This window comes from Vicia villosa, unplaced genomic scaffold, assembly GCF_029867415.1.
Source record: "Vicia villosa cultivar HV-30 ecotype Madison, WI unplaced genomic scaffold, Vvil1.0 ctg.002813F_1_1, whole genome shotgun sequence".
NCBI classification, from domain to species: domain Eukaryota; kingdom Viridiplantae; phylum Streptophyta; class Magnoliopsida; order Fabales; family Fabaceae; genus Vicia; species Vicia villosa.
In genome coordinates this window covers 227,536-246,309 of record NW_026706039.1, presented here as the reverse complement: position 1 = coordinate 246,309, position 18,774 = coordinate 227,536, and the positions used below count along the sequence as shown (strand labels likewise).

The 18,774-nt window shown below is 37.7% G+C and overlaps 1 protein-coding gene across 1 annotated transcript; it reads right to left on the bottom strand.

The window, feature by feature from the left end:
• Positions 1–936: 936 nt before the first annotated feature.
• LOC131639871 (uncharacterized mitochondrial protein AtMg00310-like) lies at positions 937–1,635 on the bottom strand. The gene has a single exon (XM_058910310.1). It carries the CDS (start codon positions 1,633–1,635, stop codon positions 937–939), a length of 699 nt encoding a protein of 232 aa, XP_058766293.1.
• Between the last annotated feature and the right edge of the window lie 17,139 nt (positions 1,636–18,774).

The window sequence follows — 18,774 nt, the reverse complement described above, 5'->3', positions numbered from 1 at the left end:
TTTGTACATTTTGTGCAATCATCGCAATTAATACGTTTTTTAGTTTATTCTTTTTTTTTACAGCAAGAAACTAAATCATTTCATTAATAATGAGATTGTAAATACAAGTAGGTATAACGTTAAAAATATGAAAACTAGCAAGAGATGGAGCCGTCTTAGCCAAAGCATGAGCAACCTCATCAGCTTGTCTTCTAATAAACTTAACCTGAAAGTTCTTAGCAGAGTGAGTCAGAAGCTAATAACAGACTCGAGTAATGGCGCCGACATCTGAGTCGCTTGGCTTAGAGTCCGACTCGAAATACATATTATCATAGCTCAGGTCCAATACCCAATTAATAGCAGCCAAGAGACCTAGAGCTTCGCCGGTATCAACATCAATAATAGGAGAAAACCATTATGTTTGTGCTGCAATAAACAGACCTTCATCGTTTCTGATACGGACACTTAAACCAACCTTGTTATTAGAAAAAGATGCATCAATGTTGAATTTTAGCTGACCGCTGGGTGGCTTACACCACTTAGAATCAGTTACCGATTGTTCTATAGAAGAAGTTATGATCCTGGCCTACTGGGCGTCTCTCCAACCTGATAAAAGATGAGAAACTCTCAAGCAGATATTATCTGGAGGATCCTTGATTTGATTCCAAAGAGCATTGTTTCTACTTTTCCAAATACTCCACAAAATAATTGAAAAGACCGCCTGATTTTCATGATTAGAGACCTGCAAAAAAGAAAATACAACAGAAACAAAATCTCCTCCGTTGTTGACTAACTGCTGAATAGTGTGCCAAAGCCCACTTTTTCCCAATAGACGATACTCTTAGGACAGTGAAAATATAAATGATTATTATTCTCATAACCATTCCCACATATCACACAACTATAGGACACCCGACACCTTTGTCAATGAGACGCATTCTAGTAGGGACACAATTTCTACATAAACGCCAGATGAGAGGTGTTTATGGCTTCGTTGACACAGTAACGATAGGCACTACGCACAGAAAAAATACCGTTCTTTTCAAGATTCCAAACCATTTTATCCTCGTGAACCGCTTCGAATAATGGAGTGTTGATAATGTTTTGCGTTACTTCACCACCTACTAACAGATAAATCAAATTCAACTTCCAATGTTTACCTTTCGGGTTAATAAGATCTGAAACTTTAAGATTTTCCACCATCAGATTATCGGGCCACAGATTAGTAACCACGGAACTATCATGTAACCAGTTTTGATCCCAAACCGGGATGCACTCGCCCGTAACAATACGCCACTTGTAACCTCCTCTCACCACAAATTTAGCACTCCAAATACTACGCCAAACATAACTCGGATTATGTCCAATCTCTAATTTTAGAAAATCGCAATTGGGAAAGTATCTAGCCTTGTAAAGGCGCGAAACCATAGTGTTAGGCTTAATCATAAGGCTCCAAGCTTGTTTGCTTAACATGGCATACTTGAAAGCACTTAGATTTTTGAAACCCATACCACCAACTTTCTTAGGCATAGACAGCTTGTCCCACGATAACCAATGAATACCTTTTGAATTATCTCTTGTATGACCCCACCAGAACGAATTCAGCATTTTTTCAATTTCATCAATCAAGGAGGAAGGAAGTAAGAAAATACTCATAATATATGTCGGAATAGATTGGAGAACAGATTTTATGAGCGTTTCCCTACCTGCTTGCGAGAGACTTCGACTACTCTAAGAGTTTATCTTCTTCCAAATTCTGTCTTTGATAAATTTGAAAGTATCTTTCCTATTTCTTCCTATCGTAGAGGGGACTCCAAGATATTTCCCGGTACCTGATACTTGTTGAACTCCTAAAGTGCCAGCCAGGAGATTTCTAAGACCAGAATCAACATTTCTACTACAATATCGTTCGGACTTCTGGAAATTGATCGCTTGACCAGAGGCTTCTTCATAGGTGGTAAGAATATTTTTCATCACATTTGCTTCGCTAATAGCTTCTCTGAAGAAAAGAAAACAATTGTCGGCAAAAAGTAAATGAGAGATAATGGGAGCATTCTTACGAATTTTAACACCATGAATATCTCCTCGCGCTTCTGCTTGTTTAATAAGGACTGAAAGTCCTTCAGAGCACAAAATAAACAAATACGGGGACAAAGGGTCGCCTTGCCTCAAACCCTGACCCGAAACAATCGGACCCACCAAATTACCATTCACACCCACAGAATAATCAACAGTTTCTACACAAAGCATAATCCCCTTGTTGCACCCCGAAATTTGCCCTCATATATTGCTAAATGTCATTTTATTTTAAATAAGTGACATAGACCAGTTGGTAAGGATTTGAGTGTAAAGGTACAAGAGGAAGAGGTCCCGAGTTTGAATCTCACTTCTAACATTTTTCCTTTTTGTTTGTTTCTAACTTTAAATCTTAATTTTATTTTCACTTATTACTAAAAATCACAAAATAAGTTTTTTTTTATATATTTAAATATCATTTTCGTATTTATTTATTATTTAAAAAAAATGTTTTTTTTTTTTACTTTTATCCTTTTTTTTATTCAAAAAATAACCAAAAAATGGCATAAAAAAATAAAAATAGTCTTTTTTAATTCAAGATTAATTATCATTGAGATTTTGATTTGATTTTTTTTCTACTCTTAGAAGAAATCAAAACAAATATTTTGGTGATTAATTTTGTCTTTATTGCTTTTGATTTAATTTCAATTATTTCTTTTTTTGTTGACCTAAGTTTTTATGTATAAATAGAGAGGCCAAAGACTAACTTTTAAATCCACTAACCCTTACAAAAACCATTCTCACGTACATACACTTTTCCAATCCTTATTTTTCGATTACGCACCAATATGCCGTCTTCACAAACAACTCATTCACCAAGTCACATGATTTTTGTACATGTTTTCTAACACATAAGTCAAATCCTCTCCAACCACATCCTAACAATTTCACCAAAATTTTCAACCTTATGCCAATTCAAATCCCTTGTTTCTTCTCCTTATCATTTTTGAGTGAAATACTCCGAGATATAAACATATACCCTGCAACATGACGCAACATCTATAATATTTCACAAACCTTCATCAACACAAAACCATGACTATCACCACACTAATAAACCTTACTAACATCATATATTAATATATTAACAACAACAACTTTTGTTCACTTTTTCTGTTTTGCAGCAACTCGATCCCGAAAAAAAAAGATTGAATCTGAAGCAAAGCAGATGAAGAAAATTGGATCTTATGGATCTAAGTCGTCACCTTCAACAATCGCTCAGCCTACCTCTCCAGACGTCCACCTACATCCAGCCACCACCCAGAAATCCGGCGAGGCACCTAAGCCGTGAAAACCGCAGCATCCCCGCCGTCAACGGAGGTATAATCTGCGAGGCCTCCGACCGTCCGTGCTCTCTGAAGCTTCGCCGAATCTGGCGACCCGCTCCCTTTGATCGGAGCCGTCCATCCTCTGTCACGATCCCATCTCCTCCGTGCACCACCACTTGCTTCAACCTCACTATAAGCTTTGCAGATATCAAGTTTAAGAGCTATGTCACCAATCTTAGCTCTAGTCTTAGCCTTCATATGATGCACCACCTCAATAGCTGCAATGGCATTGTCCAAAATAGATCTTCCCGACACAAAAGCCGATTGGTTATCAGAAATGCATTTGTCGAGGACTCTCTTAAGTCAATTAGCGAGAACTTTAGCTATAATTTTATACAAGACATTGCACAGGGCAATCAGTCTCCAATCTTTCATGGTAGATTGGGAATCTCCTTTCGGAATATTTATCGAATTGAGCTTATCATGAAAAATACCGCTTTCAAGCCATAAGCAACTAGCATTGAAGATTTCGACCCCATATATATCCAAAAATGGATGGTAGAAACCGGGATTAAAACCATCCGGACCCGGACTTTTATCAGCTTGCATTGAAAAAATAACCTCTTTAAATTCAGAAATAACGAACGGATTAGTCAACATATCATTATCTTCAGTAGAGATGGATGTGTTAATAGCTTGAAGAACCCGGTCCCGAGAACTTGGCTTCTTCTGAAGTAAATCAATAAAATAGTCATGAGCTAATTTGCACATCCCTTCCGACGTATTGATAATTTCCCCCATTATCGTTGGTGAGCGACCGAAATGTATTTATTTTATTCCTAGTAGAAGCCGAAATATGAAAGAAGCGAGTATTTAAATCACCGTCCTTTTACCAATGCACTTTTGCTCTTTGTTTCCATAACATATCATCTTTAACCAGAAGAGTATTCAAGCGGCATTTAAGGGCTGTGAAATAATTAAAATTATCACCTCCAACATGTTGTCCAATTATATTAAGCTTTCTACTGATGCTCTCAATTTCATTTCTAGTCTTGTTACTATTATTTTTACTCCACTGAAGCAAACTATCCCCACAAACTTCCAATTTTTCCATGATACTGTCATGATCTTCACCATGCCTATGCCACTGTTCCTGAACAAAGTCGCTGAAGCCTGGTTCCGTCAACCAATCATTCTCGAATTTGAAACCTTTCTGAGTCGTTACGTGATCACATCAAAGAAGGATGGGGTAACGATCAAAAGTTGTAACCCTTAAACTTTTCACCTTAGCATTCGGAAACAGCCCGCACCAATTGTTGTTTGCCATAGCTCTATCCAGTTTTTCTTCAACTGCTCGCGTCATGCCTAGACTTTTGAACCACGTGAAAGTTTAACCTTCCATGAGAATATCGACCAAACCCGCATCTTGAACCGCTTGTCTGAAACCGCTGATTAACCAGTTTGGTTTTTCCACTCTTCCTTTTTTTTTCATCAGGCGACAGTATATCATCAAAATCTCATAAGATACACCAAGGTAAGTTGGAATAATCAGCGAGATTACGAATTAAATTCTAAGAAGTCCTCCTACGAGAAACTTCAGGATGTCCATAGTAACCAGTGAGCCTCCAATTACCAACTCTCGAGTCATGAAAAATAACATCAATATGATTGATAGAGTAACTCTGAATTGAACAAAAATTAGAATACTTCCACAGAATTTCTAGCCCACCACCTCTGCCTTCTCTATTTACTGTAAAGCACGACTCAAAACCCAACGAATACCGTAACGCCTCAATTTTCTTAGCATAACTTATTATTTCAAACAGAAATAAAACATTCGGTTTATATCTTCGGATGAGGTACTTTAAGTTTGGAACTGTGCTCGGGCTACCTAGACCACGACAGTTCCAACTAATAACATTCATGGCTCTTGGAAGGCCTGGTTAACAGTGTCTACCATTACAATATCGACATCGTTGCCAACTTCAGCTTGCATGGTTGTGTCATTTCAAGCAACTAATTTGAGTTTTCCAACATCATCACTACAAACTGTGTCTTCATTCACACTTTTCGTTGCTTCTTGATTTGCCGCAGATGCTTCATTCTACTCTATTCGGGACCTTTTCTTCATAGATAAGCCCACAACAATATCTTCAAAAATGCGGTTTCCTTCTTCCAGCAGAATGTTTTTTATTGGAACTTTGCGGCGAGCTTGATTTTTCATAGAGACCTTTGTAGTAGGAATTCTGATAGAGTTTTGTCCAGCTGAAATATCTCTGACAGCTATACGCTCCATCTTGGATCCAGTAGCAGTTTTCATCTGTCCCGTGGCATGTGTCGTCTCTCCCCCAGCATACATATTGAGGGTTGTCGGTTTAATTTCAACATTCTGAGTTGTAGCAGAATTTTCAAAGGTAATCTTGTTTCCATCATGTGAGTTTTGAGATATTTCCTGGGCCTGAGTAATTCGCCCTCTTTCTACATTTTCCGCAACCGTCTCAACATTGCTACCTTTGCCAATTTGCGGCCTGTTCATAAAATTCCTACCACCACTCTCATTATTCTTCCGCCCCCTCATTCGTTTATCAGCAGTGTCCGAGGCCTGGCTTCAAATTCCATAAACTTTCCAACAGTGTTAGCCTTGTCCAGGTCCAGAACCAAGTTACCAAAAGATGGTGCTTCGGCCTAATTATGAGTACACTGCATCACAACTGCATTTGGAGATTTGCTGACGACATGTTCCAATTCCTGCATGTGTAACACCCGTGTATTTTAATTTTTAATTTAAATGGAAATTTAATTTATAATTAGAATTATTGGTGGTTTGTGGGATTTAATTGGAAGAAAGATGGTTTATAGTATTGGGCCAAGTGTGGTATTAGTAAAGAGGGGGTGCTATGTTAGTAAAGCCCTTTACTAATTAAAATGTTATTTTTCATAAAAATAAGGAAAATTGGGAGAAAGGAAAAAGGAACGTGAAAAGCAGAGCAGAAGAGATGAGGGATTGGGAAGCTGGTACGTGAAGAGGAGCAATGGAGGGAGAGACCAATCAAGGATCTTTGGCTAAGGTAAGGGGGGACTCTCTGGTTATCATCTATTATCGTGTTCTTAGATAATAATATTGATTAGGGATGTTGTTGAGTCAATTGGATTATATGTCGGGTTTAGGGAGGTTATGAATTGATGAAAATTGCATGGATTATTGATTGATTATGTGTTGTTTTGATGTGTGATGATGAATAATGATGCAATTGATGATTAACTGCCTGTATATGACGTTTAGAGTCAGTTTTGGACTCAGATTGAGTCAGATCGCAGGATCTGACGCAGACCCGAAAATCCGTGAAATCGCCAGTTCGCGCCGCACCCCCATGTTGGCGCCGCGAAGGCGTACTTGTTTTCTCGTATCGCGCCGCGTGCATAGGTTGGCGCCGCGAACGCGTTTGTGTGGTTCAGGTCGCGCCGCGAGTCTTGGTTGCGCCGCGTGCTGTAGCGATAGTTGTTTTCTTGAAAAGTTAAATGATGTGTAACTTTCGAACCGTAGGTCTGTTTTTAGTGCCGTTTCGAGTACGATGAATCTTATGAGATAGCCTATGTTTTAAATGATGGAATGAGGTGTGAATCCAATTATTTTTAAATATGATTTTATGTCTTGGTGAATGATGTATTGTACATATATGTGATGAGATGTGTTAAATACATGCTACGTTGAAATATTAATCATGTGACAGTTTGTTTAATTGGATGATATATTGTTGACATATATGATGAAATGTGACAATATAAGATGTTGTTTTGAAAAACATTATGATGTGGTGATTTGTTGAGAGTTGTATGATGATGACTGATTTGCTTTGGAATGATGTGGATACATGTGTGTTCTTATTATTGATGATGATGATTGATGTGGACACATGTATGTTCTTTAATGATGATGATGATGATTGATTGTATTTGAATGATGCTAATGTATATAAACATACTTTGATGATGATGATGATGACGAAATGGGTATTTGATGATGTTACTCATTAGACTTGACGATGGTATAAGTATGTTGTATATGTTGCATTCATTCATATTCATTGAAGATACTGTATCCATAAGGGTGTGTTGGATCAGTAAAGGGCATGATTCCCATTGTGTGGAATCTGTGTTGGCAGGGCCGTATCTGGATGATGTTGGATCGGTCATGGGTTATTCCCATTGGATGATGTTGGTACCACATGCATAGTGTCAGTTCATACATATGCATACTTTTATAACATGATTGGAAGTATTCCAGTGTTATAAATATTGATGACGTGTTGGTTGTGTGTTTTGTTGAATTAATGTTGAGTATGATTGTCTGTTTGAAAGATGTGTTTTGTTGACGTTTGTGTAAATGATGGATGTTCCTGATAATCTGAATATGATGAAATTGGGTGAATAATATAACTATGAGGTGTTGTTATTTAAGATGCAATAACATTTGTTAACTACGATGAGACTCACCCTTACTGTTGACATTTTCAGATTGAGGATAGCTGCTTTCAACTTGGTGAGGATTAGCTCATAAGTCAGTGTTTTAGTGTAGCGTCAGGTGTCATGCTCTGATATTGTAACACTGGGGGAACGCTAGTTTAGAGTTTATGATGATACTCTATCGTGTTGTTATTGTATTAGATTCTGTGGGATATTGCATAGATGATGTTATGCTTATCCATATGATGAATTTTCCGCTGTGTTAACATGAGATGTTTATGTATTATGATGAATTGTTCCTTAGTGAAAGCATGACAATGAATTTATGATAAATTTGTCTTAATTGGAATTGTGGCACCCTTGTATTTCATGTTTTACTCTGAATTATTTTATAAATTTCCGCGGGGTTTAGAAGGGTGTTACAATAGTGGTATCAGAGCAGGTCGGTCCGTCCGGCCAATTGTTGAGTCAGTTGAGTTGCGCGACAGTTGTATATTGTCGGCATTTTATTCCTTGGTACGCGACATGTGAGTGAATCACTGTCGGTACTTGGTTGTTTGTTGCAGGTGTTGGATTGAAACAAGTGAGGGAGAAGCTTCACTTCTCGGTTATGTTTCAGTTGTAAGAAGATTGATTCAGTAGGCTGTTATTGGCAACGGTGCGAGCGTTGTTGGAGTTTGTTGTTTCCCGAGTTGAAGGTGACTTGGAATTAAGACTTCACTGAGAATTGAGTTGGAACATCTTGAAGGAAGATGATTAGAGGTAATTGACAGTTATTGTAAGAGAAGGAAATTGGAAAGTTGCGATGTGTCAGCTCTACTGGTGTACTGCTGTAATACGGTGAACTGACTTTTATAATCGAAATGTCGCGGTTAAGCAAGAGTCGCCACCGACTTTTATTTTATCCAATTTTAGGAAAGGCTAAAAGAACAGAAAAAGACCTTTTAAAAGATTTTTAAGTTCGGGGGGTAAGTTATGCAAAGGGAAGGTGTAAGGCACCCTTTGCATCCATGGTTATCCATGGGCTCTTAATTGCTTAGCTCACTTTTGAATTGTTTTGAATTGTTTGAAAAAGTAGTGTGTGAATAAGAAAAGATTCGTTTAAGGACTTTAGCTTGCAAATAAGCGTAGCCTTGTTTGAAAGTATTTAAAAAATGAGTGGGAAAAGATTTTGAAGTTTTGAATTTGAATTTGAATATGAGCAAGCATTTAGTAGCAACTACCCTAAGTTTGAAAAAAAAGTCTTTTAGCCTTTCAGGGCTATCCATACCATAAGAGGGTAGGAAGTCCTTTTATTGGATTTAAAGGGTCATCGAGGTTTATCGTTCGCCATAAAACTGACCCTGCCATAAAGAGGGCAAGTAGTCTAAGGGAAGGATATAATAGTCATTTAATCTTTAGGCAACAGGCGAGGATACCTTAGCAATAGGGACAATCATCATTCGAACCGAGGCAACTTCGAGGGAGTTTCAATAACTTTGAAGGCAACAGGCAACATTGCTTTAGGTATCCTCGGAATCGAGGGTCTTGACTATTTAGTATACTTAGAGGCAACAAGGCAACAAGGCAACAGAAGAGGTTACCCTAAAGGTGAGTGTGTGCACCAATCACGTGATTGTATTCAGATAATATTTATCTTATAGTTATAGTTATCTAATTCTATTAAAGGCTTGCACTCCCTAAGATTACTAACCACGCAGTTAAAATCATACGGAAATTAAAAGCGGAAAGATAAAAATCCTTGTTGCACCCCAAAATTTGCCCATCTATTTTTATTTCTATATGGCTTATTGCTTTATAAATTCGCATATTAGGTCATCTCACATCACGCATCACTAATTAATAAACATGGCTTGGGATCAAGGATCAAGGAAAGTGAGATTTCTACTTCATTCGAGCATGATTTATTTGGTTCCTCTTTGAGTAATTAGACCGTGAAATTAATCAAGCTTCATGGGTATTCTTCATCCAATCTCATCAGGAACAAGGATTAGGGTTTATTTCCCTACACAAGGTCAAAAATTGGGTTCCTTATTATTAAGTCACCACCAAAAAGAATTGAAAATGTTCGTATCAGTTGACTTCTAGTCAAGGGATCAACTTTGGGAGGTTGACTTTTAGTTGGCCAACTATCATTATTTTTGTCATTTTTGGTGATTGACTTATTATATAGTTCCCATTACAAAAGAAAATAATTACACAAGATATACAAGTTCAATTACCAAATGTCACCACGACACATATTCATATATAAATCCATTACCATTCAAAGTCCAACCTTACATCATTCACATTTTTGAGTTTATCCGGTCCATACAAGGCTGATATTATTCAAGTTCACTTGCAAAGAAAAAAATGTATACAAGTACAAATATCCTTTTATTACATTACAAGATTGTATCTATGTCCTAGACCTATTTTTCTCCAAGTCTTTGAATCATTCCACCTTGCATCCAATGAGTGAATCTCTTCAAAGCCTTTCACTCATCACCATGTACCTCCATTTCGCATCTGCCAGGACTTGCATCAGACCTGCTACAACATACACCTTCCAGCAACTAACAGTATCAACCATACCATATACCCTGCAAAAAAGAAACCGAATGAAATCTGTCCACACTACCAACCAGCCATCAATTATCACAGTTCGACATATATTAACCACACATTCTGATTCAATCTTAACAGATTTTAACATTCCCTAAACCAATTTCAATTCTTTTTCTAACCAACAGTATCAATTCCCAACTGTTTCCTAACTAACCATAACTACCCCAACAGAATTTCCCTTTTAACTAACAGCAATCAAACTACATTCTGACCATACATTTTTAAACCAAAACCATTCACTAGCCAATTCATAACCTCCAACAGATTTCCCTAACAGAACTTCCAACTCCTAACTGTCATAACTGTTTTTTTTATCTTTCACATAACTGATTGTAACAACCCTATAACAGCTTCATAACTAACTTATAACCTCCAACAAAAACAGTTACAAAACTCTAACCACCTAACTGAATGGTAACAAATGGTAACAGAAATTCAGAGAAGAAACAGAGTAGAACCAACCTCTATATAATCTTCAGCCACCACTCTGTTCAGGCTCTCCACCATTTTCTCCCCACAATCAACTTCATCTTCAATTCTCTCCCTTCATTCTCGACCCTTCACTCCACTTCTCCACCATTTTCCACAATTCAATTCATCACTCCTCACACCTCTTCCTTTTCACCAAACCATTCATCTTTCTCTCTTCATCTTCTTCACCTCTGAACCGAGCTCCAACCTTCACCAATTCTCAACTCAACCTCCATTCATCATCAATCATCTTCCTCACATATCCCTCAACCTTCAGAAATCTGCGAGAAATTCACAAACTCTGCATCATAAAGAAACTTGAAGCTCTTCATCTCACCAACTCTTCTTCAACCTATAACAAAAATTCAGCAGAAAACAATCAACCTTCCACTCGGCGCTTCAATATCATCATCATCATCGATTCATCCGTCTCCACTCTCCATTGATAACCTGCAGAAAATCGTAACAAAAGTTCAGAATCAAGAAACCCCTTCAATCTCATTTCAACCTTCATCATTGATCATTCTTCAAACACAACAGCCACACCTCGCTATCATCACTGAATCGGAAAAAAAAACTCAATATCACGCGAGAACCAGAGGTGAATCGGAGAAGGTGAAAGAGATTGAAAGCTAAGGTTCGAGAGATCGAGATCGGAGAAGATGTGTCTCCCTACCGCATCACACCGTCGGTCATGAGAGAGTTTGAGGCGACGAGAGGGATATTTGGAGACGAGAGTGATTACGGCGGCGATTTGCAGAACCGGTCAGAGAAAACGAAGTCCTCCGCCGTTTTGCGGCGCGAGTTCGTGAGGTAGAGAAGAAGAAGACTTGGTTGAGAGCTCAGAGGTCACAAATAATTTAACCCTAATCCCTTTTTTTTATTTCATTGTTATTATTATTAATTAATGTCATTAATCTGATTAATTGATATAATTGGAATAGAATATAAGGTTTAATTTCAGTCAATTGACATTAATTGAATTAAAGTCTGATTATTACATTTGAATTAAAATCATTAGTGGATCCCTGGACCCGAATTGATAACTCCCCCTATGGCCCATTGAATCATTTTCGGCATGCAAGAGAAAATCTGAACTAGATCAATACATACTGGGCCGAGTTACTATTATCCGCACCCTCTGAAGGCCCAGGCACTTTTTGGATCAAAGAACTAATATCTTGGGCCAAATCCCTGTTCCCAGCGCCCTGCTACCTGCTGTCATACCCTAATTTTTGACCCCCCTGAGATGATACATCTTCAGGATTTTCATCAGGACAAGACAAGTTCCCAGAGCAGTCACTTCTCCATCTGGTATCTAATCGAGGATGCTCAAAGACAAGAAAGCTCAGGCAAAGGATCAATCAATACAAGGATTAGTCCCTAATACAATCATGGGGCTCAAGAACTTCATTTTTCTCATCTATGATTGATTAGACATCCAGTCATCTGAGTACAGGTTTACTCAGGTCACCAAACTAGGGTTTTGAGCCTATCAAGGACTGAAATCAGGGATCACATTTGGGAAACCCTAAAAAGCCTCAGGGGATCATTCAAAGACATCAATCATCTTCAAATAACTCATATGACAAGATCTACTGGACATCACACTTCAATTCAAAGTCTACAGTCATTATTTTCACATGGTCGACAAATTAGGGTTTTGACCTGATTCACCAAGATAGTTGACTTTTAATCAGGGCATGAATCCAAAACTCAAGACATGATTCAAGAATCTCTACTACCTCAATATAATCCATTTACATCATTCATTTGAGGAAAAGATCTTGTTTCTACACAAAAGCCCAAAAATTCACTTTGTCAGGAAAAAGTCAACTGTGAAGGATCATCATTGACTTTTAAGGTTTTTGGTCAAAAAATGACTTTCAAAGATCAATATCATCAATATATGGATGTCAAAGTCATTTGGCCAAAGAAATTCAAAGAAATTCATCAAGGAGCGAAAAGTCGGGAATTAGGGTTTTTGAAGGCATGGTGAGAACTCAAAATTTCACCTACACAACTCAAAAAACTTCCAACATGAAAGTTGTAGATCTTGCAAAATAAAACAACATCTTACAAGGGAACTTTTTTTCAAAAGATCAACCATTTATGAAGTTTTGGAAATTTTGAAGTTTTGGTCATAAACACAGAAAATTTTCTAAGTGTTTTAACCTAGTTTTCATCCAACTTTGGACTCATTTTTCACAAATTTCCCAAAGGATTCTGAAGAAGACATAAACTAATGATTTAAAGTAGATGTTTAGGGCTTTCCAAATTGTGTTCAACCTTCTCAAAATTCAATTTGAGCTAGGAGTTATGCTTGTTCAAAGTTGGCCTCATGAAGTAAATTATATGTCATGTGCAAATTGGAACTTTGCAAATTTTGTGCATTTTGCTTCATGAATGGATGCTACACGACCCATAACATGTCTGAAACAATACCATGCATTCATTTTCACCATGGCATGAAGATTGAAGAAGATTCCCAAAAGCAAGAACATGTGATTATGTAATCATTACTTTTGAGAATTTATGATAAGCAATGATTCACCAATTGGAATCTTCTCTTAAGCCAATAAGAACTTGCTACATATCAGAAATGTTCCCTAAGATCCTGCAAGATCAATGGTTGGGAGAGCTAGCCCGAAAATGCATCATTGCATTTTGGAGATTCCTTGAATTTCTTCATGGCTAAGAAACCAAAACTCTTCCATTAAGCAAGCTCACACTCTCACTCAGTACTGAACCAATTGCCTATAAATAGAGGCCTCATTCTCATTCAAAAAACACACCAAAGCAACCATATTACTTGCTTTCTCTTTCTCTTCTCTTGTTCATTGTTTTTCAAAGTTCTTTGGCAAGAAGAATCGATTTCTTCAAACCAGAGCTTATCTTTGGGAAGTGAGCATTCTAACATCTCAAGGGAGATCATTTGAGGTGATCCAAGCACCTGGATCACTTCTGTAGGTGGAGGAACACCATTGTTGCTCTCACTTTGGAGCATCTGCAGTTGGAGGTCCATGGAGTGATTCAGAAGGTTTCAAGGCAAGCCAATCATCCAGACACACTCCTCAGGTCATAGTGAAGCTAACCAGATGGCTGCAGCTCATCTGTAACTCGAGAATCAACACCCTCCATGTTCACTTGAAGCTGAAATCGAGGGAGGTCCATAGAACAATTCAGGAGGTTTGAGGTCATTACAAGCATTCAGTTAGATCACTGAGCCACAAGGAAGCTTTTGGGACCATTCATACAAGTCCAGTTGCCCTCTATCATCCTCACGATCTCCATTTTCAGAGGTAAGTTTCTGAACTCCCTCTCTTTAATTTAAGTACTCTTTGTGAAATAGCTCGATTCTATCTTGTTCAGCATCATCAGAGGATTGAAAACCCTCTATCATCATCCATTTATCTTTCAGTATAGTCATTTAATTTAATTTTGAAATTTTAGGGTTCTTCACGATTTCTGGTAAATTAGTTAGATGTAGTTAATGATAGTTCATGTTAGTTACATATTTAGAATCGTGAGTGAATTTAGAGCAAGTTTCATGTTTACATCGTTGCAAATGGTTGAGAAACGAGTAAGTTCAGAAATTCAAAAATGGAGAGCTTGAAGTTGAAGACGAAGATGGTGGTGGCGCGCAAATTTGAATTCTCAGGGGAGAGTTTATTTTATTTTGAATAGTGTGCGTTTTATTAACGACTGAACAACTTGCCCCAGTGGCCACCTATACGCCCTTAGTCTCATCATGCCACAAGTCTGGGGTTCGAATCCCCCTCGCCCCAGACTTTTTGATTCTTTTATTTTTCAAAGATTTACAACTTGTTTTGAAACATAACCAAATGGAGGCAAGTCACTAACACTGAGCGCGCGTTGGCTCAGTGGTGTTGTTTTGGGCTGGTAACTTCAAGGGCGTGGGTTCAAACCCTCCAAGGGCCAAAACTTATTTTTTTAACACTAATTTCTTTCATTTTTCTTCACAACTTCACATATTTATTTAACCTATCAAACTAATTCATTTTCACTTCATTTTTCACATACTTGTTATTTAATATATCTATTTTGTGAATAATCAAAAAAATCATAAAAATATTATTTATTTCACATGTTTTTATTAGGTTTAAAATAGTATGTTTTTAGGTGTTTTCTTAAATACTTTAATACATATTTTTACTTTGTTTTAACCTAATCATTTTGTAAATAAAGTTTATGATAAAACCCTAATTGTTTAGGTCTTAATTAAGTAAAAATCTTTATTTTTACTTTAATTAAGTTGACTTTTGTCAAATCTCAAAACTATTTAAATCTTTGATTAAATCAAATGATTAAGGTTTTCAAACAACAAAACCTTGTATCATTCCAAATCATTTTCAATTTGCTTTTACACCAGTACTGTAAAGTACTGGGCCTCTAATAGAGTGTAAGTCCCAAAAACCTTCTCTTCTTAGCATGTTTTCAAAACTGTATTTTCAAAATCTTCTTTCTGTTTTCAAAACATTCTTCTGGTATTTGAAGGGCATTATTCCCGGTGAAACTCTTCAGATACCTATGTGACCTTTGTCCATCTTCACTTCTTCTGTTTTCAAAAACCATTAACTGTTTATCATATATATATTCTACTGTTATCCACCAATTACTGTTGAGGCTCTGTACATACTTCTTCAATGGCCTCCACTCCATCCAGGTTAGGCTTTACAAGCTTTCAATTTACAGTCTTTATTTAAATTACTGCCAAATATAAACTGTGCATATATATTAGTTTAGAACTACGTTTGAGTATAAACCTTAGGACAGTTAAACTATATATATATATTATAGGAATATGACCTAGGATTGAGAATGTCTTCCCGGTGAAGGCTCTTTCCTAATTAGAGATCTGTAGATCAAACCCCCAAGATGAATTATTGCCGGTGAAACATCTTGGTAAAAACCTTAGAATCCAAATAATAGGACACATCCACCCAAAGAGGAATTATTCCCGGTGAAACCTCTTACCCATTTGCTTAGAGCCAAAATAAGTTCAAAACTACATAGCTTTCTCTTGTGCTATAACAAGGACCCTCGATTAGCCTCCTCTTGGGCTTTGTACAAGGACCCACAGGCTTCTTAAAAGCATTTCCAGCTTCCTCTTGAGCTTGTATACAAGGACCCATCAGGTTTCTTATAAACATAGGAACAGGTCTTTAGTCACCTTTTAGCCTACTCTGGTGAGTTTCTTCCAATTTAAACCAGACTTTAAACAAGCTAAGTTTGTCTCAATTTTGCATTGAGTACACCTTTTGGAATGAGAGACATGGATAGTCTCTGTCACCCTTATCTTCATCAATCTTCCTTAGCAGAGTCTAGGATCCATGTTTGATCATCCTCAGTTTTGAGTCAGCCTTCATCTTGGGCTTTAAACAAGAAGTCTCCACTAGATAATCTTTCTGCCATTCATTTTAATAAAATCCCCTGGAAAGGGTTAGCCTCCAACATCTGTCTAAAATAAAAATCCCTGGAAAGGGTTAGCCTCCAACATCTGTCTAAAATAAAACCCCTGGAAAGGGTTAGCCTCCAACACATTCTTTTATTCTTTCAAAATCCCTGGAAAGGGTTAGCCTCCAACATCTGTCTAAAATAAAACCCCTGGAAAGGGTTAGCCTCCAACACATTCTTTTATTCTTTCAAAACCCCTGGAAAGGGTTAGCCTCCAACACATTCTTTTATTCTTTCAAAACCCCTGGAAAGGGTTAGCCTCCAACACATTCTTTTATTCTTTCAAAACCCCTGGAAAGGGTTAGCCTCCAAAAATCAGTTAATAAATAAAATAAAGGTTCATTTCTCTTAGGAGATAATTTCCCCAAAAGAGTCAAAACCCCTGGAAAGGGTCAGCCTCCAAAAAACATGATAAAAGTCAGTCTTTTAATAGACAAACTCACCAGCTGAGTCAAAATCCCTGGAAAGGGTTAGCTTCCAAAGAAAAAACAATTTTTTTAATCTCCAGTAGAGTCAAAACCAACAAAAACAGTTAGCCTCAACCTTGGGCTTCATACAAGGCACCCATACAATAAAACTCCCCTGTCAAGAGTCAGCCTCAACCTTGGGCATTGTACAAGGCAGATAATAGAGTCTCCCCAGTGAGTTCTTCATCACTCAGTAGCCACAACCTTGGGCTTTGTACAGGGCAAATAGACCATATTTTCATGTGTCAAAGATTCCTAACACTTAGGATCTTTCCCCATAGAGTCATCCATACTCAGTTTAAAAAAAAGAGTCCGCCACAACCTTGGGCTTTGTACAAGGCAGAAAATAATGTTTCCCCTAACTAGAGTCATAATCTAAAAAACAAATTTCCTCAGCAGTCAGCCACAACCTTGGGCTTTGTACAAGGCACACAAATAAAGTCTCCTTAAGTAGAGTCAGCCTCAATTCTGGGCTTTGTACAGAACACAAAAATACCCTGTAATTAACCCCCAGTGGAGCCATCTCCCAGAGTCAAATAATAATTAATTAATCAATCAAAAAGCCTCAAGCTTGGGCCTCATACAAGCCAGCTAAAGTCAAATCTTTTATACAGTAGATAGACATAGCTTATCTCTATAGAGAGATATTTTTACTACTTTACCACATTCAAACAAACAAACATTTCAATTTCAATTTCAATCAAAGTCTCCCATTTAGGACTCTGAAAGACATGCTCTGGCACATCCCCAGACTTGTACACTTTCCCTAATTTGGACGAGCATCTTTCTTTCATTTAAGAGGCATCTGACTGGCATACTTGCACACACACAAGTAAGGTCCCCCTCTTGAATGAAATGAATTCAGTTATTCTGTCACTCTTTCAAAATGTTTGTGGTAGAATAGTACAAATACCTCTCTGTAGAGATGATTTCATGTCTCTTTACTGTAAACAGAGATTTAATCCCAAGCATCAACCTTGAGCTTCAAGCAAGGCACCAAAAACAATTAATTTCCCTAGTTAGTTCCCCGAACTACATTAAGCTCTGACTTCCACTAGGGATATGTAGGCATGAGGTTCACAAGGAATCTCAGCGAGCTAATAAAATACCAAAAATAGTCAGTCTGTCTATCTGTCTGTCTTTCTTTAATCAATTCAATTCTCTCTCCTAACACAAAGGAGAAACTTTCCCAATCATTAGCAATAAACACAAACACAAATGACACAGAGAAGGTTCCTGTAGAGTACTACAGATATGTAGGGTGTTTAAACACTTCCCTATGTATAACCGACCCCCCGGACTCCAGAATTTCTAGTCTAGGTGAAATCCCCACACTTAGCAAACTCCTAGGGTTTAGTTGAGATCTTTTTTCCCCTTTCCTACTCGTAGGACAAATAAGAAAGTTCGTGTGATATCGTAGGAAGAACTGAAATAAAATTCATCCCACCACGGGCGCATTCTCCTTCCAAATTTCGCGTGAAGGGTTTAGCGTGCCGTCCTCCCAAGTGAAACGGGGAGGTAAAGAAAACGACACCACAGAAAAATGGCGACTCTGCTGGGGACATAAGTGTTAAAAACCTTGGTTTTTCATCCAAACCAATGGTTGACCTGTTGCTGGTCCAGCCCCAATGAGGAATTAGGGATGCCAAATTCCCCCTCAAACAAGAGAGGTCCTGCCTAACCTCTGTGTCATTTCATGTGTTTGTTGCATATATATTTGTTTATTTTGTTTATTCTGTATCGGGAAAGGGCTTGATTCCCCCTTGTGGTGAGAAATCCTATACCCGGATTTGAGTGCAACATAAGATAGGATGGAGGATGTCTTCCCGGTGAAGGCCCTCTAATCTTGGTTTCCAAGTCTACTCTTGGGATTTGCCTGGCTGGTTGTGATTAACTGCGCCACTGCATTCCGAGACTGATTTGTACCAGGAGGACCTAGAAACACATTAACCCCACTTAAA